The sequence below is a fragment of the Amblyomma mixtum genome, chromosome 1 (assembly GCF_055824585.1).
Source record: "Amblyomma mixtum isolate Tamu chromosome 1, ASM5582458v1, whole genome shotgun sequence".
NCBI classification, from domain to species: domain Eukaryota; kingdom Metazoa; phylum Arthropoda; class Arachnida; order Ixodida; family Ixodidae; genus Amblyomma; species Amblyomma mixtum.
This window is the reverse complement of record NC_143012.1, coordinates 67342121-67363347: the sequence shown is the minus strand read 5'-3', so window position 1 is coordinate 67363347 and position 21227 is coordinate 67342121. Positions and strand designations below refer to the sequence as shown.

At 52.6% G+C, this 21227-nt stretch overlaps 1 protein-coding gene across 1 annotated transcript in view; it reads left to right on the top strand.

Moving 5' to 3' along the window:
* Positions 1-21227, top strand: part of LOC149366596 (glycine dehydrogenase (decarboxylating), mitochondrial) — a 102321-nt gene that overhangs the window by 48559 nt on the left and 32535 nt on the right. The window contains exon 3 of the mRNA XM_089551392.1: positions 19463-19763. Coding sequence (XP_089407518.1) covers positions 19463-19763 — 301 coding nt within the window. The remainder of the gene's footprint in view (positions 1-19462; positions 19764-21227) is intronic.

The window sequence follows — 21227 nt, the reverse complement described above, 5'->3', positions numbered from 1 at the left end:
GACGTTGCCCCGTGCTACTTTCTTTGTTTCCAAGAATGAAAAGACAGGTGAATGGAAAGCGTTTCGCTAATGTTGCTGAGGTGAAGAGAAAAACGACGGAGGCACTGTCAGGCATCACAAAAGATGAATTTAAACAGTGTTTTAAAAAATGGAATCAAAGATTCCTCAAATGCATTAGAGCAAGTGGAGAGTACATTGAAGGAGATTGAAGGTCTGTGCTTAAAATGTGAACAAATAAGTTCAAACAAAATAAGTTCGGTTTCTTTTGGGTACCCCCTCGTATATGTCATACCTGATGTCACAACTGTGAATTGAATCACGCGGCACAACGTGATTACCAAGTGGCCTTCTTACTGCCTCTGCTGACAACTTGCAATGTCAAAATTGAATGTCGAAGTTCAAGGTCAGAGGTCAAGGTCAAAGTTCAGGTTCAAAGGTCCAGGTCAAGGGTGGTTCACTAAATGGACCACGCATGGTTAGGTATATTTGCATAGCAACACTAACCATGACATATCTCAAGGTCGTTTCAAGGTCGTTCGGAGGCTCGCGCCGAAATACGTCCCAGCTATAGTAGTGTAGCTTTCGCTACAAAGGAAAGAACAGAGTAGCCCGCTCCGAAATAATTTCGACCACCTTCTCGAAATGCGGCTTCTTGCGGCGACTTCTTGAAATGATCTTCGTGGATGATGCTAGCTATGACGCAGGGATGAAGAAATTAATACGAAAGCTATGTCGGCAGTGTGGATCCCCACCTTGAATTTTTGATCAATAATGATAATACATGAGATGGAGAAAGGAATAACTGGACTTATCGGCTAGGGAAGATTAAGACTCCAATGAGATTAAATTGAGCCTGAAGCTCAAAGTAAGACTGGTCTAAAGAGTTTTGTGCAAGCGGGCCCTGATCTTTGAGATTACGATTAGCGGCATAAATCCTGTGCAAAAGGAATATGCTAAAATATTCACTACGCTGAGAAACAAGATCAAAGGTTGATTTTATTTCTGGTATGCTTGCTGTTCAAGAGTCATCTGACAAAATAAAGCAGACGGTACAGTTCGCAACGAACTCTCAGGCGTCGTTAAAATTTTTTGCATTATGATACAAAATACAGGACGCGTAACATTATAGTTTCCACCTTATGAGTGTTTTATACATATGAATCTTAAAGTGGGTGGTTGCAGATGACAAGTGGGGAGGGGGGGGGGGGGGGGGGCGTACGAATTTGAGTGTGCAGTTATCTTCGTTATATACGTCGCAGCCCGCGTGCACATTCTAAGACATATTGTTTGTTATGTGAACGTCTAGATGTTTGTATGACATAGCAGGCGATAGCGGAGTGTCAAGAAAACGGCGAGGGATCTTATCACGAGGGCGGCTAGAAATACGTGTGTGCTTGCTCTCAGCAGTGGTGATTCGTCTGCCAGCCGCTGGAGCGCGAAAGTATTGCGCTAAGGTCAATCTTCAAGTATGCTTCGTCACAAGGATTCATAAATGTACCGTACACTGTGCTGCAATCTGCTGAAAATATTATACGGTACATTTCATTGTTTGTATCGTAACTAGTACTAATATAAGTTACGTGGCGGTCGAATTCGATGGGGGCGAAATTCCAGAGGTCCGTGTACTATGCGATGTCAGTGCGCGTTAAAGAACCCCAGGTGGTCGAAATTTCCGGAGCCCTTCACTACGGCGTCTCTCATAGCCTGAGTCACTTTGAGACGTTAAACCCCATAAACCAACCAACCAACCTAATATAAATTAGGAAGAAAAGAGGCGTTTGCCCCTGACTCATTTCCTGCTGTTATTTAAACTGTATGCTCTTAATAATGACGACCATGTACTAGAATTGATTGAATGTTTTCGATTTAACCGGAACCGCTACGCCTCCATTAATAATTGTGAATTGTCTCCCACTTCCGTAACCTCGGGTGTGCCTCAAATGTTGCGCGTTAGTTCCTATATTGGTTTGGTTTATTTGGGTTTAACGTCCCAAAGCTACTCGGGCTATGAGAGGCGCCGTAGTGGAGGGCTCCGGAAATTTCGACCACCTGGGGTTGCTTAACGTGCACTGACAGCGCACAGTACAGTTACGCGCCTTCCCTCTGGTTCAGGCGTCCACCGAGATGTGGACACCTCGCCCTCACCTCACGGTACGTATATCCTGGCATAGCAGGGCTAAGCCAATGCCAATTTTATATACACCACAAACCACGCAGATGGCGATGCGCAATCGCTACGGCACATCAGAGAGGAAGAGAGAGAGAGAGGGAGACTGGCGGCGAGGCGATGGAGGGCGCTGCGGCGGTGGCCCCGGCGCGTCAGCCTTGTGACGTCACCCGCTCCTCGCGCATGCGCAGCTCGGCCTTTCCAGAAGAGCGCGAAATGGCTCGGCGTCTAGCTGCGTCTTACTTTCACAACAAAAAAAAAACACCTTTGCGCAAGCTTGACCTAAAAACCAAAACGACACAGCAGTTGTTTGCAGATATGAATAGGCAAGACCATATTAGCACATATAAGAGAAGTTTACTCGGACTCTCGATCAAAAAGGGACATCCGTCCCTGTGCAAAAACAAAGATACATTAGCCTTGAAGAGAAGTTTATTGGACTCATTAGTATACAAAGGGACCATAGTCCCTCACAAAGACAAAAACAACAAGGCAGCGACTAGTGTCGCTCGGTACAAACAAGTACAAAGCTATGAAACAAGTACACGACGGCGACTGCTGTCGCCGTTCACACAAAATCAATCACAGCACAGAATGTTCAAAGGGTCCATAATGTCCAGGCATCGCGGGGCGAAACACGCTCACTAAGTACGATGAACGCGGACCGACACCGTGCACCACACACTCAATACGGCAGGAGCCGCACCATGACGCGGCATAAGTGTACCATCGATCGCTTTTAAGACTGCGCACGAGGTGCTCCTGCTTCAGATGCCATCGGATGCGACGACGCCAGTGTGACCAGCTAGCTTTCGACTTGCGCCTTTTTGAACGAAACTTCGCGGAGATTTCTGTGCCTTTATTTTCAGATGCACAGTTTTCTCAGCGCACTGAACTCTTTTGCTAATTTAAAAGGTAACGAATAGAGTGTCATTGACCTCAGTCATACCTTCCAAATTCCCCTGCGTCCGTCTCGCCGCAAAAAAAATAATAAAAAAGTAAAGCGTTTCGGCAGCTGTACTAGTTCACTTTTCTCCCCTTCCTTCATCCCCTATTTCGTGGCGCAGTTCAGGTGTCCACCGAGAAGTGATACTATTAACTGCGCCTTTCCTTTCCTCAAAACCTCTTTTTTTTTTAGCAGGTCTCTATGCGTCCTCTGCTGTGCTCGCAGGTTAACTCCATTGTGAACGGAGAGAGAGATAGAGAGAGAGAAAAAACTTTATTTACACAGGAATTCGGGGCACGCCCCAGGGTCCCCGCACGACCCCACTGCACTCAACTGTTTATGTTCCGAAGGTCCATAACACTGGCAGCACGGCCGGTGGCGATGGTCTGCACGGCCGGGTCCTCCGAGCGCAGCAGGGTCTCCCAGTCCTCCCAGGTCTTGAGGTTCTCTAGGTCCCGCGGGGGAGGGTCCGCCGGGCAGAGGGAAAGGATGTGGAAGGAAGAAGCGAAGGGGCCGAAGTGAAAGGCTCCAGAAATTTCGACCACCTGGGGCTCCTTAACGTGCACTGGCATCGCACAGTACAGTTACGCGCCTTCCCTCTGGTTCAGGTGTCCACCGAGATGTGGACACCTCGACCCCACCTCACGCTACGTATATCTTAGCATAGCAGAGCTAAGCCAATGCCAATTTTGTATCACAACCGCACAGATGGCAATGCGCAATCGCTACTGCGCATCAGAGAGGAAGAGAGAGAGAGAGGGAGACAGTCGGCGAGGCGATGGAGAGCGCGCGGCGGCTCCGGCGCGTCAGCTGTGCGCCTTGCGACGTCACCGTTCCTCGCACATGCGCAGCGTCGCCTTCCCAGCAGATCGCGAAATGGCTTGGCGACTAGCGTAGTCTTGCTTTCACATAAAAAAGAATACCTTTGTGCAAGCTTGACCTCAAAACCAGAGCAGGACAGCAGTTGTTTACGGAAATGAATGGGCATACACAGAAAGAGAAGTTTATTGTGTACAAATGCAAAGAGTCAGAGCGCTCACCCTTGGAAGGGGATGTTACAATCGTGCTGACAAGGCATCAGGCGCCGAAGAGGACTGAAAATACTCAAAGAAAGGGCATAGATACGCTAGACAAAAGGCAACACTCTAGCCTAAAGGGAACAAAGGGAACACTCAAAGGCAAATACACAAATGCAAGACGAAATGCAGCACTCAAACGCACAGCAAAGCCAGCCTTACACTCACTTCAAGGTGAAATCACTTCAAAAGGCACTGGGAAGGGGCTAATACTTCAAGGCTGGCACTCCCAGCATGCCTTCTCGCACAACAAAGAAGCGGGTGTGCCAGCGCTGCCGAAAGAGCGCTTCTGCATCCTGGTCCAGCCGGTCAGGCATAAATGTCCACAGGAGGAGGCGCAGGTTCTGCAGCGCCGGGTGCATTGCTCGGGCAGGCTGCCTGCGGGCCTCGGCTAAGCAGCGTCGCCGCCACAAAACCTAATACACACAAGCGACGATAAGTCGCGCAGAAAGACCGCGCTGGCGCCGGGCTCCGGGGTCATCGCGCACTGAGAAATTGCGCCAAACCAGGCGCCACATAACACGAGCGACCGGACACTCGAAAAATACATGGTGGGTCGTCTCCGGCGCGCTGCAATTGGGGCACTGGTCGTTAGGTACAACGCCCCACGCCGCAAGGTCGCAGCGTGTTGGCAGCACCCCCACCGTCGCTTCCAATCGAGGTCGCGAACTTCACTGGGAAGTGAGCTTGCGGCCCAAACCCTCCATTTCTGCGGCGCGGTCCGCCTAACCTCCTCAGGGCTGAGGCGCGCGCACGCTATAAGCTCGCTTATGCGCTTGGCTGGCGTGTCAGCCACGTCAACACCGGGGGGCGGCCTCAAGAGCCATTCGGAAGCCCGCGGCGGCGCGGTAGAACGGTAGCGGTTGCTCGGCCTGCGGGCCCGTATGCCGGCCCGGGACGAACGCTCGGCGAGCAGTGCTCAACCAATAGAGCAGCAGCGAACGGCCCGGGTAAGACGTATTGGCGACTAGCGCGCCCACCCACTTCGCGCTGAGGGCCCGTGCCACCGTGGCAACACACGGCAGCCCGAGTCCTCCTCTGTTGCATGGGGGTGCAGCATGTGACGCGTAACGAGCGCCGTGCCACCGTCCCAAACGAACGCGCCGACCAGGGACGCGAGACGACCCGCGGTACGGCGCGGCATCGTGGCCACTAGAGCTACGCAAAGAGCGAAGGCGTAGGCTCGAGACCGCTACCTTTGCCTGCAGGGAAAGCTCAAACTGAGCCGCCCCTGACAAAGCGCTTGTCGTTCGGGCCACGACGACATCCCACGTTCGTGGTGAGACGCCGCTCTGCTCAAACAGCACGCCGAACACTCTTATGGCGTCCACAAAAGGTACCGGGATCGGCAGTGGGTCGCGAAACGATCCGAACCAGAGGGCGTGGCTCTTAGAGGCGTTAAGCTCGCCCCGTAAAGCGCCGCGTATGCGGCAAAGGTGTTCAAAAAGTGCCGGAAGCTTTCGCTGTCTCGAACGAAAAGTGAAATGTCGTCTGCATAGGCAGAGCCGACTACCGCCTCTTGTCCCATCATCGGAAAGCCGCGGATGCGTGGGTGTGAGGCAGCACCTCGCAAGAGCGGGTCCAACGACAGGAAGAACAGTGCCGGCTACAGGGGACACCCCTGGCGAACACCTCGCGTCACTGGAAAAGGCGACAGAGCCGTGCCGTTCACTAAGAGCTCGCTGGTTAAGAATAGGGCGATGCGGTCGATGAATGTTTCGGGAAGACCGAAACACTAACACTGACAACAGGTAGGCGTGCTCAAACCTGTCAAAGGCATTTGCCTGGTCCAGCGATACGAAGACCCCGCCAAGTCCCTTCCAATGCGCGTACGCGAAGACGTCGCGCGTCAACGTCAGTGACGCAAAGACGGACCGTCCCGGCACGGCGCACGAATGGAAAGGGCTGACGAGGCTCTCCAAGGACGGTCGCAAGCGTTTCACAAGCAGCGATGCGAGGATCTTGTAATCGCTGTTCAGCAGTGTGATCGGCCGCCACGCATCGGGGCGCGACGGCGCCGCGCCGTCTTTTGGAATGAGGATAATGCGGCCCCTGCTAAAAGAGGGAGGCTTCACGCCCTCCTCCAAGAAGGAGTGCACCATATCAGTCAGAAATGAGTGCAGTGGGGTCGTGCGGGGACCCTGGGGCGTGCCCCGAATTCCTGTGTAAAGATTTTTCTCTCTCTCTCTCTCCCTCTCCGCCAAGGATGTCGAAAAAGTTTCGGTAAAAAGGCCACGACTAAGCCATCTGGCCCCGACACAATATCAGTGTAGCAATCATCGCTTTTAAAACAGCCCTCGAGGCGCTCTTGCTTCCAATGCCATCCGATTTGACGACCGCAGTGTGACCAGATACCTTTCGTCTTGCGCCGGTTTGGAACGAAACGTCGCGGCGATTCCGGTGCCTTTATTTTCAAATGCACTACTTTTTCAGCCCACAGAACTCTTTTGTTAATTTTGCTAATTTAAAAGGTAACAAGCCGCCGCGGTGGCTCAGCGGTTATGGTGCTCGGCTGCTGACCCAAAAGACGCGGGTTCGATCCCGGCCGCGGCGGCTAGAATTTCTTTGGAGGAGAAATTCTAGAGGCCCGTGTACTGTGCGATGTCAGTGCACGTTAAAGAATCCCAGTTGGTCGAAATTTCCGGAGCCCTCCACTACGGCGTCTCTCATAGCCTTAGTCGCTTTGGGACGTTAAACCCCATAAACCAAACCAAACCTAAAAGGTAACAAATAGTGCCATTGACAACAGTCATACCTTCCAAATTCCCCTGTGTCCGTCTTGCTGCAAAAAAAAATTAAAAATAAAGCGTTTCGGCAGCTGTACCACTTCACTTCTTTCTCCCCCTCCTTAATCCCTTATTTCTTGACTCAGTTCAGGTGTCCACCGAGAAGTGATACATGCGCCTTTCCTTTCCTCAAAACCCCTTTTTCGAGCAGGTCTGTATGCGTCCTCTGCTGTGCTAGCAGGTTCTCCATTGTGAACGGAAAGATGTATTGGTTTTTGAGAAAATGAACGCGGCGCTGTAACTCACATTTGGGTGGACACCTCAACCTCGCTTTGAGGGAAGGGAGGAAGGTGGGAGTGAAAAGTTACAAAATTGGCAATTTGGTTATTGAGGAAAGGAAGTGGCGCAGTATCTTTCTCATATATCTCGGCGGACACCTGAACCACGCCGTAAGCGAAGGGAGGAAGGTGGGAGTGAAAGAAGGGAGAAAGAGGTGCCGCAGTGGAGGGCTCCGGAATAATTTCGACCACCTGGGGATCTTTACCGTGCACTGACATGGTGGTGGTGAAAAACATTTATAATGCAATAAATATTTACAGAGAGGTGATTGGGGTAGGCCCTATTGGCCCTTTCCCCTAACAATACTAGGTGGAGCCCCTATTCCGGGGCCCCATTGGCAAGCAACGCCGCCCGCGTCCGGTGAACCAAGGCCTTTTGGGTCTTTAGGTCCTGACAGCCGAGCAGGGCCGCCTCCCAGTCCTCTCTGGTGGGGTTGGGGTTGGGGGGGATAGATGGGTTTGACTGACACGCCCAAACCATGTGGAAGGTGTCAGCCACCTCCCCACAGAACTGGCACGCACCATCAAAGGATGGATTGAAATGTTTAAGCACCGCCGGGCACAGTACAGTGTTGGTAAGAATTTTGATGAGGAGGCGCTCGTCAGCGCGATCCAGACCCTTACAAGGGGCCGGGTAGCGCCGGTGCTCCTCCTTGTAGTAATCGGTGATTTGTTTGAATGTAATGGCCAGATTGTCTGATTGGGAGTACCCTTCCAAGGACAGGGAGATAGCCCGGGGAGAGAGTGCGCGGGCGGCCTGATCGGCCTGTTCGTTTCCCTGGAGTCCCTGGTGTCCGGGGGCCCAAATCAGGTTGCGTGGAGTTGGATCTTCAGATCGACAGCTATATTCCAGTATGCGCCAGGCAAGCGGGGGAGCCCAGCCCAACTCGTAGTTCCGACAGGCCCCTCGCGAGTCGGTGATGATGTGTTTCGACTTGGGAGTAGTGAGAGCAAGAGCAATGGCAATCTCCTCCGCGTGTGTTGCGCTGTAGGCTTTGAAAGTGAGCCCGTTGACTGTGTTTGTGTTGTGTACGACTGCGGCCGTGTACCACACCCCGTGGTGTGGGCCGGCAACGTCCACGTAATACACATGTTGTTGGTTACCATAGTATCGCGCCAACGCTTCCGCGCGCGCCTGGCGACGACCGCTATGGTCTTCTCTGGACATGTTGCGGGGAAGGGGTCGGACCCGGAGGGCGCGTCTCCAGGGTGCTGGCACTCTCTCCCTTTCCTCAATATGGTAGTCATGTTTGATGTGTAGCCGGTCCAAGAGGCGGCGACCGGACGTGGTCTGTGCAAGACGCGTGTATTGGTTGAGTAAGTGGGCCTCTCGAAGCTCCCGAAATGTGTTCACCACGCCTAAGGCCAGAAGTCGCTGGTTGGACGTGGTGACCGGGAGGTCGAGAGCCCGCTTGATGACTTTCCGGTGGATGACCTCCAGTTGGTCATCATCATGTTTGCGCAGGTGCAAGTAGGGGGTTGAGTAGAGGATTCTACTCGTCACGAAAGCATGGGCAAGCCGCAGTGCATCCTTGCTTCGTAATCCGCCCCGCTTGTTGGAGACCCGGCGGACCATGCGGCCCACCTGGTCTCCCACCGTGCGAAGTTTGGCTAGGGTGGTGTCGACTCTGCGTTGGTGGTGTATGAAGAGACCAAGGACGCGGATCTCCTTGGACTCCCGGATCGGTCCCGAGGGGAGACTGATGCAAAGCGGAGTTGTGTCCCGAGGGGAGGGACGTATGTGCACAAATTCTGATTTAGACGGGGCGCACTGGAGTCCGCAGTAGGCCGCGTAGTCGTCGACTAGGGTCGCCGCTGCTTGCAGGCAGGATTCCATGTGGCCCAGGTTACCTTGCGTGGCCCAGATTGTAATGTCATCCGCATAAAGAGCGTGATGTATCCCGGGCAAAGAGGACAATTTGGAGGGAAGATGAAGCATTGCCAAATTGAAGAGGAGGGGAGACAGAACCGCGCCTTGAGGTGTTCCCCTCGAGCCGATGGTGTATGGCCCGTGTTCCGCATCTTGTATGCGTATGTAGGCTTGACGGTCTGTAAGAAATTGTTTTATGTAGTTGAATGTTTTGTGGCCACAGTTGGTGTTACTGAGGTGGTCCAGGATTACTTCGTGTTTGACGTTGTCGAATGCGCCTTTAAGATCCAAGGCCAGGACCACCTTGTCGTTGTGGGGACATTCGACAGGATCTAAGATGTCGTGGTGAAGCTGCAGAAGTATATCCTGTGCAGACTTGTGAGGGCGAAAACCGAACATGGTGTCCGCGAAAGTGTGCTGTGTTTCGAGAAAATCGGAGAGTCTGTCGCGCACCATCGTCTCCATCAGCTTGCCGACACAAGACGTGAGGGAGATGGGGCGAAGGTTCTCCACATCAATAGGTTTGCCGGCTTTCGGAATAAAGGTCACGAGAGCCGATTTCCAATCGAGAGGGAGAGGAGTCTCTCCGTCCCAAATGCTATTGATGTATTTGAGGAGCGCGGCGTAGGCTGCGTCGGGAAGGTTGGCCAAGAGCTTGACCGTAACCTTGTCGCGCCCGGGTGCAGTGCCCCGCTTCATTTTGCTCAAGGCCGCCCGGAGGTCGTGGAGCTGGAACGGCTTGTCCAGCTCCGTGTTCTCTTCGCCTGCATACGAGTACGCCGCCTGCCGGGGGTCCTTAGTGGTGCACAGGTAGCGATCCCTGAGCGTGTGCGCTAGTTGTTTTGTCGTTCCTGTAAAGTTGTGCAAGGCCCTATGTAATTGGCGTTGGGTTTCCGTGCGTGTTTGTATTGGATCGATGAGAGCGCGGAACAGGCGCCACGTGTTGCGGCCAGACATCTGGCGAGCAGCCGCGTTGCACCGGTCCACCCAGTTAGTGTCGGCTAGCTGAGTAGCATATTCCGCTGCCTGTTGTGTGAGTTCGAGGATGCGGTTCTTTAGGCGTCTGTTATGTTTCTGTTTCTTCCATCGCTTCGTGAGGCTGCGACGGGCCTCCCAAAGGTGGAGAAGGTGGTTGTCCACGTCTGTTTGTGTTTCTGTAAGCTGTATCTGCTGTTCGTGTTGTGTGAGTGTAGAAGTGAGCGATCTGGACCAGGCGTCGTATCCCGACTGGAGGGGGTCTACAATAGGTAGAGAGGTGCGGAAAGTCGTCCAGTCAGGGATACGAGCTTGTTTTAGTGGGCGTTTCAGGGGACGCATGTAAATGGTTGTGTTGATTATACAGTGATCACTACCTAGAGTGTCCTCTGTATTCAGCCAGTCGGCATGTCGTATGTTGCGTGTAAATTTGAGGTCCGGGCAAGTATCTCGTTGAATGGAATTGCCGACACGTGTTGGGTTGGCGGGGTCAGTGTGCAGGGTGAGTCCAAGTGTGGAAAGAAGTTCCGCAAGCTTCCTCCCACGCCTGTCCTCCCGGGGGTATCCCCATAGCCTGCTCGGGGCGTTGAAATCGCCGACGATTAGGAGGGGATCCCTACCCGCCACCTGCATAGCTTGAGTGAAAATTTCATTGAACGTGACGTTGTTAAGTTTCGGTGGGCAGTAAATATTTAGAATGTGTACAGGTGGGTCAGACCGCTTTAGGGGCAGCACTGAAACCATCGTGTATGGGAAAGACGGTGTTGTGGGAAGTGTGACCTCCTGCGCAGTGTATTGCTTGTGAACAAGTATACATGTCTGCGGGTTGTGTTGAAATGTAGTGTAGTTTGTTAGTTTGGCACCGGCGCCGGGTTCCTGAAGGGCAACCACGGCGACGAGGAACTCAAGGTTCTCAAGATAGAGGCGGAGATGAGTCCGCTTCTTGTGGTCCTTGAGACCTCGGCAGTTCCACTGCGTTAGTGTAAGCGGCTGAGTTGTTCCTGCTAGCGACTTAGGGTTGGGGGCCATGGTCGGAGGCGGAGGGTGGGGTCACGTTGTTAAGACTCCCCAGTCCGCTAGTGCCCGGCGCAGACGTGCAGGAGTCTTCCGAAAAGCCAAACTCATCGGGAATAGCTCTATTGAATTTTGAGGGGCGGTTAGCGTCCCTGATGGGTCCTACGCGTTTAAGGACGCGCGGATTATCTTTTATCCATTTTTGGATAATGTGCGTTACGGCTTGTGTCACCTGTGCGATGACACTCTCCACCTGACGCGCGATGGTGTCATGGATAATTTTGGGGAGGTCAGCCAATTGTGTTTCAATTGCGGTCACCCGGGTCTCCAGGGCCGCGGCGCGACTCTCCACAGGAGGAGGGATCTCCCTGTCTGTTATGTTTTCTGCCTCGTCGCTCGACGCGGGCGGAGTATGGAATTGGGATTTGAGCGAGTTAAGCTCGCTGGCTAGTTTTTCGTTTTGAGCTCGCAAGAGGGCGAGCTCGCGCTTGAGTTCCTGTGTCTCGGCGGTGCTGGTGGGGGAGGAGGGAGGAGGGGAAGGAGAGGAGGCGACCCTCGCCCAGCTGCCTACCTTGGGTTGGTTGCAGGCGGCGCCGCCAGATGAAGCGCTGAGAGCTGGGAACTCCGCTGCTCCGGGTGGTGGCGTTACTGTTGCTGTCTTGCCAGGGGGAGGCATCACGCCACGCCGTGGCGTCTTCTGGTTGTTTCGCTGCCGCCCTCCCCGTGTAGCGCCGGCATTGGCTCCCTTGGGTGGCGTCCTGGGCCTTTGCTGCGGCAACTTGATGAATTTCGCGGTGCATTCGCGGGAGCTGGTGAGGTGCGGGCCCCCGCAGATTAAACAGATAGGATTGCAGACGTGGGGGGCCATCCCCTCAGTACCAAGCCCCACGTTTTGGCCACAAAGGCCGCATCTTTCCTTGACCGGGGTGGGACAGTTGTCCACCCGGTGCCCCAGTGTGCCGCAACGGTAGCACGCTGGCACTGTTTTTTTGTACTCCTTGACGGGAGTCAGTTCTGCGTTATAGTGGACGTAACGCGGAACAGTGCGTCCCTCGAAAGTCAGCACAGCTACGTTTGATTGTCCCAGCTTGCGCACATGAACTAGTTCACCACCGCGCCACTGCACATTATCTTTTAGTGACTCACTGGTTTCTAAGTTGTGAACAGATATCACACCGCGACACACATCACCGGTGAGCTTGAGGTGGCCGTGAAATGCGAGCGATCCTCTGCTGGTGTTAAGTTGAATGTCCGTGAGGAGCTTTTTAACCACTTCTGGGTTCTGCGTGCCACAGACGATGATGTTCTGTTCCCAATTTGGTGAAATGGTGATTGTGTTCATGTGCTGCCTACCGATGAGTTGCGAAATGGCAGCGCCGAGCTCACCTTGCTGGAAGGCCGTCTTGAGGGAGACCGTACTGCGTGGCTGCAGCACGACCACGTAGTCGTCAGGGTCCATCCTGACCGTTGGCTTGGGAGTCCACTTCGAGACTGGTGAAGTCTTCTGTGGAGGTGCAGAAGACGGAGCGCGAGCGTCTCCCGTTGTTGAATTGTTGAGAGGAGTCTTGGGTGTTGCCGCTCCTCGTGCGTTCTGCCGGCGGCGGCGCCGGCTCTCGACAACTTGGAAAAGGGCAGCTTGCTGCGCCGAAATGGTGGATGGGCCGTCCTCTGGCTGGCTTACAGGGACAGATGACCACGACAGAGTCGTGGGGTCTTATCCGCGTTGTTCAGGTAGAGCCATGTTGAGAGGTTGGCCGGCAGGCGTCTCCGCAGCCAGCGGCGGAGGAGCCGGAGCCGTTAGGCTTAGCTCGACCGCTACGTGGTGATGCGGAGGGTTGCTCGAAATGGCCGAAAATTCAGCGTACCTGGGTGTGATCGGGTTCTCCAGGATCCTGCTGACTTCACGGTAGCAGTCGCACAGGTTTGATAGGCGGTAGACAGGCGCCTTACCACTGTGCCACCGCGGCGGGTGAAAAAGTTATGCAGCGGTTCAACTCTGCCGAACCGAGTTTCACGTAGCCAAAATTACATAAGCATGATTGAACATGGTTTATTGGTGGTACATCTTTCACTGTTTCTTAATTCCCCGACCACTTTACTGCCGCTTATTCGTCTTCATTGATTGGCTGGATGGAGACAAAGACAGAACGGTGGTCAGTAGCGCACAGCTCTGGTTATATGTACCCCATACCTGACGTCACAGCTGTGAATTGAATAACGTGACACAACGTGATTACCACGTGGCCTTCTTACTGCCTCTGCCGACAACTTGCAATGTCAAAATTCAATGTCGAAGTCCAAGGTCACAGGTCAAGATCAAAGTTCAGGTTCAAAGGTCAAGGCCAAAGGTAGTCCACTAAGTGGACCGCACATAGGTATATTTTCATAGCAACACTAACCATGACATATCTCAAGGTCGTTTCAAGGTCGTTCGCAGGGTCATGCCGAAATACGTCCTAGCTATAGTAGTGTAGGTATAAAAGAAAGGAGTAGGATACTGCGAAATAATTTTCACCACCTTCTTGAAATGCGGCTTCTTGCGGTGACTTCTTGAAATGATCCGCGTGGATGATGCTAGCTATGACGCAGGTAGGTGGTTCCAGACATTCACAGTGCAAGGGATGAAGAATTTAATACGAAAGCTATGTCGGCAGTGTGGATCCCCACCTTGAATTTTTGATCATTAATGTTAATACATGAGATGGAGAAAGGAATAACTGATCTTTCAGATTACGATTAGTGACATAAACCCTGTGCAAAAGGAATATGCTAAAATATTCACTACGCTGAGAAACAACATCAAAGGTTGATTTTATTCTTGATATGCTTGCTGTTCAAGATTCATCTGACAAAATAAAGCAGACGGTAAAGTTCGCAACGAACTCTCAGGCGTCGTTAAAATTTTTTGGTTTAGGATACTAAATAGAGGGTGCGTAACAGTATAGTTTCCATCTTTTGAGTGTTTTATACGCATGAATCTTAAATGAGGTGGTTGAAGTTGACAAGTGGGGGCATACGAATTTGGGTGTGCAGTTACCTTCATTAGATACGTCGCAGCCCGCGTGCACATTCTAAGATATATTGTGTGAAAGCGCAGATGTTTGTGCGACATAGCAGGCGATAGCGGAGTCTCGTCAGGAAAACAGCGAGGGATCTTATCACGAGGGCGGTTAGAAATACGTGTGTGCTTGCTCTCAGCAGTGGTAAGATTCGTCTGCCAGCCGCTGGAGCGTTAAAGTATTACGCTAAGGTCAATCTTCAAGTATGCTTCGTCGCATTTATTGGTAAATGTACTGTACTCTGTGCTGCAATCTGCTGAAAATATTATATGGTACATTTCATTGTTTGTATGGTAACTAATACTAATATAAATTACGTGGCGGTCGAATTCGATGGAGGCGAAATTCCAGAGGTCCGTGTACTATGCGATGTCAGTGCACGTTAAAGAACCCCAGGTGGTCGAAATTTCCGGAGCCCTTCACTACGGCGTCTCTCATAGCCTGAGCCACTTTGAGACGTTAAACCCCATAAAGAAACCAACCAACCTAATATAAATTAGGAACAAAATAGGCGTTTGCCACTGTCTCATGGCCTGCTGTTATTTAAACTCTATGCTCTTAATAATGACGACCATCTACTAGAATGGATTGAATGTTTTCGATTTAACCGGAGCCGCTACGCTTCCGTTAATAATTGTGAATTATCTCCTACTTCCGTAACCTCGGGTGTGCCTCAAATGTTGCGCGTTAGTTCCTATTTTGGTTTGGTTTATAGGGGCTTAACGTCCCAAAGCTACTCGGGCTGTGAGAGGCGCCGTAGTGGAGGGCTCCGGAAATTTCGACCACCTGGGGTTCTTTAACCTGCACTGACATCGCACAGTAAAGTTATGCGCCTTCCCTCTGGTTCAGGTGTCCACCGAGGTGTGGACACCTCGCCCTCACCTCACGCTACGTATATCCTGGCATAGCAGAGCTGTTGTTCTTGTTGTTGTTGTTGTTGTGACTGAGAGAAGGATGAAAAGGAAATTGCACGGGCCTCCCTACTGGGTTGAGTGGAGTATCTGTTCTCGCTTCGGCGAGCACGGCTTCGGCCGCTTATTTGTTTTTTTAGCAGTGTCCGCTCCGGCGGACGCAGTTGTTGCTGCGACGCGCGTCTTTTCTTTCCTTTTTCTCTTTCCTCTGATCTTTTAACTCTCCTCTATCTGCACATGGCAGCGGTGGTGGCTTGGCAGAGCTAAACCACTGCCAATTTTATATACGCCACAAACCACGCAGATGGCGATGCGCAATCGCTACTGCACATCAGAGAGGAAGAGAGAGGGGGGGGGGGAGACTGGCGGCGAGGCGATGGAGAGCGGGCGGCGGCCGCGCCAGCTGGGCGCCTTGTGACGTCACCCGCTCCTCGCGCATGCGCAGCTCGACCTTTCCAGAGGAGCGCGAAATGGCTCGGCGTCTAGCGGCGTCTTACTTTCACAAGAAAAAAAAACACCTTTGCGCAAGCTTGACCTAAAAACCAAGAACGACACAGCAGTTGTTTACAGATATGAATAGGCATGACCATATTAGCACACATAAGAGAAGTTTACTCGGACTCTCGATCAAAAAGGGACATCCGTCCCTCTGCAAAAACAAAGATACATTAGCCTTTAAGAGAAGTTTATTGGACTCATTATTCATACAAAGGGACCATAGTCCCTCACAAAGACAAAAACAACAAGGCAGCGACTAGTGTCGCTCGGTACAGAGAGAGAGAGAGAGAGAGAAAATTTCATTTACACAGGAATTCGGGGCACGCCCCAGGGTCCCCGCACGACCCCACTGCACTCAAGTGTTTATGTTTCTGAGGTCCATAACACTGGCAGCACGGCCGGTGGCGATGGTCTGCACGGCCGGGTCCTCCGAGCCCAGCAGGGTCTCCCAGTCTTCCCAGGTCTTGAGGTTCTCTAGGTCCCGCGGGGGAGGGTCCGCCGGGCAGAGGGAAAGGATGTGGAGGGAAGAGGCGAAGGGTTCTGGGCATAGGGCACATGCGGGAGTGGGAAAGGATGGATGATAGTGGGCTAGGTTAAGGGGTGAGGGGAGAGTGTGTGTCTGTAGTCTGCGCCAGAGTGTTGCGTGCTTGTTATCTAGGGAGGGGTGGGGCGGGGGGTAGAGCTGGCATGAGGCTCTGTATGCCTGGGTCAGCTCACTGAATGTGTGCATGCGCTCCTTCGTGAATCCCCGATCCGAGGCCACCTGGGCCCGGTTTAAAGAACCTCGGTCTAAAAGGTTGGCAGCCTCGTTTCCGGGATTCCCGGAGTGCGCGGGCACCCATATCAGCTCCACATGGCGGGGCGGGGGTGCATCGGGCGAGTCCAGTATGCCAAAAGCAGGGACATGAACTCGGCCTCAAGCAAAATTTACAATCGCAGTTTTGGAGTCACTTAATATATACCGGGCTTCCGTGCGAGTGATAGCTAGTGCAATGGCGGCTTCCTCTCCAGCCTCTGGGGACGTGTCTGGAGGGAGAGGTAGTGTGAGGAGGGCGGATAAAGAGGAGTCCACCGCAGCTGCTGTCCCTTCATCACCCGTGCAGGCAGCGTCCACCCATACGGCGTCCGGCTCGGGGCCGTACGCTCGATGGAGTGCCTTCGCACGGGCTCTGCGGCGCTGCTCATGGTGGGACGGGTGCATATTCCTCGGAAGCGGCCTAATGAGAAGCTCCTGGTGAAGGGGTCGTGGAATGGCGAGGAGGGTTGGGTCGTTGGCCGGTATTCTGATGCCGAGGGAGTCCAGGATATACCGACCTGTGGAAGTTTGTGTGAGCCTGATGTATTGGACCTGTCGGTGGGCCTCCACCGGTTCCCCGATCGTGTTGTGGAGGCCCAGGCCTAGTAATCTTTCTGTGGGTGTGTTGAGGAGAAGATTAAGTGCTACTTTGAATGCCTTGCGAATCAAAGCATCCAAAGCGTTTATGTCATGTTTGGATAGTTGTAAGTATGGGGTAGTGTACAGCACACGGCTGAGGACAAAGGCATGAATGAGGCGACATAGGTCGCGCTCCTTCATGCCTCTATGACGTCCCGAAACCCTGCGGATGAGGTGCGATATCGCGCCTGCAACCTGCTTGAGTTTCTTGAGGGTAGTGGTGCTTTTGCCATCGTTCTGGATGTGCAGGCCCAATACACGAAGGGTGCCAACCTCAGGTACCGGGTCACCATTCAGTTCAATGGCAATGGGGGAGCGGGGACAGCGGTGGCTCTTAGGACGGATGAGTAGCAGTTCGGACTTCTCTGGGGAGCAAGACAGTCCGATGGTCCGTGCGTAATTTTGGGTGAGGGTGGCTGCTTCCTGTAAGGTGCTCTCTACGTCGCCGTCACTGCCGTGAGTGGTCCACAGGGTGATATCGTCGGTATAGAGAGTGTGCTTCAGGTGGGGAATAGTTGCCAATTTTCGGGCAAGGGGGATGAGGGTAATGTTAAAGAGAAAGGGGGAAAGGACGGACCCTTGAGGGGTGCCGATACTCTGAGGAGGAGGAGGAAAACTTTTATTCGTATTTACAGTGAGAGGTCGATGGGGCGAGCCGGAAGGGCCCGCCCCTTACAAACACTAGGAGGGATCCCTAGTCCGGGATCCCTGTAGCTTCCGCAGCGGCCCGGGCTCTAGCTACCAATGCCTGTTGGGCTTGGAGTTCGGAGCAGCCGCGCAGGGCAGCTTCCCAGTCCTCTCGAGTGGGGTGGAGGTGGGGTGGGTAGGCAGGATTGGAAGGGCATGCCCACACCATGTGGTAGGTGTCCGAAAACTCCTCCTCACAGTGTGGGCACGCGCCCGAGAAAGAAGAATTGAAGTGCTTAAGTACTGCCGGGCACAGTACAGTATTGGTATAGAGGCGGAGAAGCCAGCGCTCCTCCACCCTGGTGAGGCCTTTACAGGGAGGGGGATAGAGACCATGAAAATTTTGATAAAGAGAGGTGATCTCTTTAAAGGTGATGGCCGGATTGAAATTGAATTCCGGATCAGGCTGCGGATGAGGCGACGCCCGGTGAGTAAGCGCGCGGGCGGCAGCGTCTGCTGCCTCGTTCCCCTCAAGACCCGCATGAGCCGGAGCCCACACGATGGTACGATGGGTCGGAAACCCTGTGTATTCGCATGCGTGGAGAATTTGAAGCGTGTAGGAGGTGGAAGACAGAGGCCCGAAGTGTATCTCAGCCGTGCGGTCAGTGAGGAATGCTTGAATGTAGGCGTACGTGCGCACACCCACATTCAATGGGGATAGAGCAGTGATGTTCGCCTGATGTTCAATGCGATCAAAAGCTTTGGAGAGATCCAAAGCTAAGACGGCCTTGGTGTGACCTGGAAGAAGCGGGTCGAAAATGTCATGTGTGAGTTGCAGCATGGCGTCCTGTGCTCTCTCTCTCAAAGGGTCCATAATGTCCAGGCATCGCGGGGGGAAGCATGCTCACTAAATACGATGAACGCGCTCCGACACCGCGCTCCACACTCTCAGTAGGGCAGGAGCCGCACCGTCACGCGGCGTAAGTGTACCACCTATCGCTTTTAAAACTGCGCACGAGGTGCTCCTGCTTCAGATGCCATTCGATGCGACGACGCCAGTGCGACCAGCTAGCTTTCGACTTGCGCCTTTTTGAACGAAACGTCGCGGAGATTTCTGTGCCTTTATTTTCAGACGCACAGTTTTCTCAGCGCACAGAACTTTTTTTTAATTTAAAAGGAAACTAATAGTGTCATTGACCACAGTCATACCTTCCAAATTCCCGTGTTTCCGTCTCACTGCAAAAAAAAATAGAAATAAAGCGGTTTCGGCAGCTGTACTAGTTCACTTCTTTCTCCCCTTCCTTCATTCCTTATTTAGTGGCGCAGTTCAGGTGTCCACCGAGAAGTGAGACAATTAACTGCGCCTTTCCTTTCCTCAAAACCCCCTTTTTTCAGCAGCTCTGTATGCGTCCTCTGCTGTGCTCGCAGGTTAACTCCATTGTGCAAGGAAAGATGTATTGGTTTTTGAGAAAATGAACGCGGCGCTGTAGCTTAGGGATTCGAAAATCGCTACAGCAGTGCACGTGTTAACGTTTCCCTTTGTTAATCAATTTAGAAAGCTTATCATTTCGTATTGCGATTGGCTTTTCGCTCAGGTAACAAGAACAGCCTTAATTAACAACCTACTGTTTCCTTGCATGCGAAGGAGCAGGGTACGGTGGTCATGAATCTAGGCGGAGCTTCACTGCATGCTTATATTGTACTTGTGTATAAGGCTTCTACGGTATGCCGAAATTCTCAACTACGCTGGACGGGGTGTTAGCTTCTCATCGCGAACCGTGGGCGAGTCTCAGCGCCGTTCTGTGGTTGTCCACGCGCAGGCGAGGAAGAGCTCCTGGAGCGCGCCCGCGAGCTGGCGTCGCGCAACGCCCTGTGGCGCTCGTACATCGGCATGGGCTACTACGGCTGCCTGCCGCCGGCCACCATTGTGCGCAACGTGTTCGAGAACCCGGGCTGGACGACGCAGTACACGCCCTACCAGGCCGAGATCGCCCAGGGCCGCCTCGAGAACCTGCTCAACTACCAGACCATGGTGGCCGACCTCACGGGCCTGGACCTGGCCAACGCCTCGCTCCTGGACGAAGGCACGGCGGCCGCCGAGGCCATGGGTCTATGCACCAGGTGGGTTGCACGGTCGCAGTAATGGGAAACCTCCGAAAAATGTGCATTCGCATACTATCATCATCAGCCTAACTACGCCTACTTCAGGGCAAAGCCCTCTCCCAACACCCCACCATTTAACCCTATCGTGTCTCCAGCTGCGGCCACCTTACCGCCCCCCCCCCCAGACTTATTGATCTTATCCACCTACCTGACTCTCTGCCGCCCCCCTTCGTTTGGCGGCAAAAAATGTATTAATGGCTGGGAAATTTGAAGCCGAACATAAGTATCTTCTTCCGCGCTTCGATGGAGGCGAAACTCAAGAGGCGCCCGTGTGCTGTGCGATGTCAGTCCGCGTTAAGGATCCCCAGGTGGTCGAAGCTATTCCGGAGACCTCCACTACTGCACCCCTTTTCCTCTTTCTTATTTCACTCCCACCTTCCTCCCTTTCCTTACGGCGCGGTTCAGGTGTCCGCCGAGATATGCGAGACGGATACGGCGCCATTTCCTTTCCGCAAATATTTATTTACCAAAAACCAATTTTATCACTCAGTGCAAACTCTCGACGTTAATGATGACGACGATACTATTAGAGGCTTTGTTTTCGTGGAATTTAGCCTTTATGATATTATGTAGTGTTAATAAATAGGTGCAGGTCAATTTGACTTTATCGTCAATGTCCCTCTGAATGCTGAGCAAATACCATCTTTTTTCCCGGCTTTTTACGTGGTTGAAATTATTCTTGAGCTCTTCGCTACTTTGTCTCCCAGATAACAAGGGCAGCTTCAGCTCGTGAAGCCACTTCATTTTATTCTATATCATATAGCATCATTTGGGCCTGAACAGTTATGCCAATTGCAGTACAACACTATTACTAACGGTTGGCTAAAACTATTTAAGTGCATTAATAGCCGTAACCAACAGCCAGGACGATGGCTCTCAGAAGTTCACTTAACCTCGTCACAGAGTAGTAACGCTTGCTTTCTGACGTCCGCCACCGTTGGCACTGCTATTCTGAAGAAACTATCCTTTTGCATTAGAAGCTTGTTCTGAAAATAAAAAGTTCACTAAAACACGAGTTACGTGGTAACGCCCACCAGAAAGCGACGTACACTATGGATAACATACGTAATGTTGCTTCACATATTCTCTAAAAATAGTGCTCAAGTCTAATGCTGCCTACTTTCGGTGATAGGGCAAGAACAAGCTTACCTTGCATGTTTACGATGGATGGAGAAAAGGAACATTACGCTTGTAAGATTTATGCCATATTGTTAGATCAACAGCCGCAATAAAAGTTACGCTGTATTACTGGTTGCCCCTGATCGCTTTTCTGCACTGGAAAGGACTAAAAGCCTGCCCCCTTTGTGAAAAACGCCGCCGCGGTGGCTCAGTGGTCGTGCCGCTCGGCTGCTGACCCGAAAGACGCGGGTTCGATCCCGGCCGCGGCGGTCGAATTTCGATGGAGACGAAATTATAGAGGTC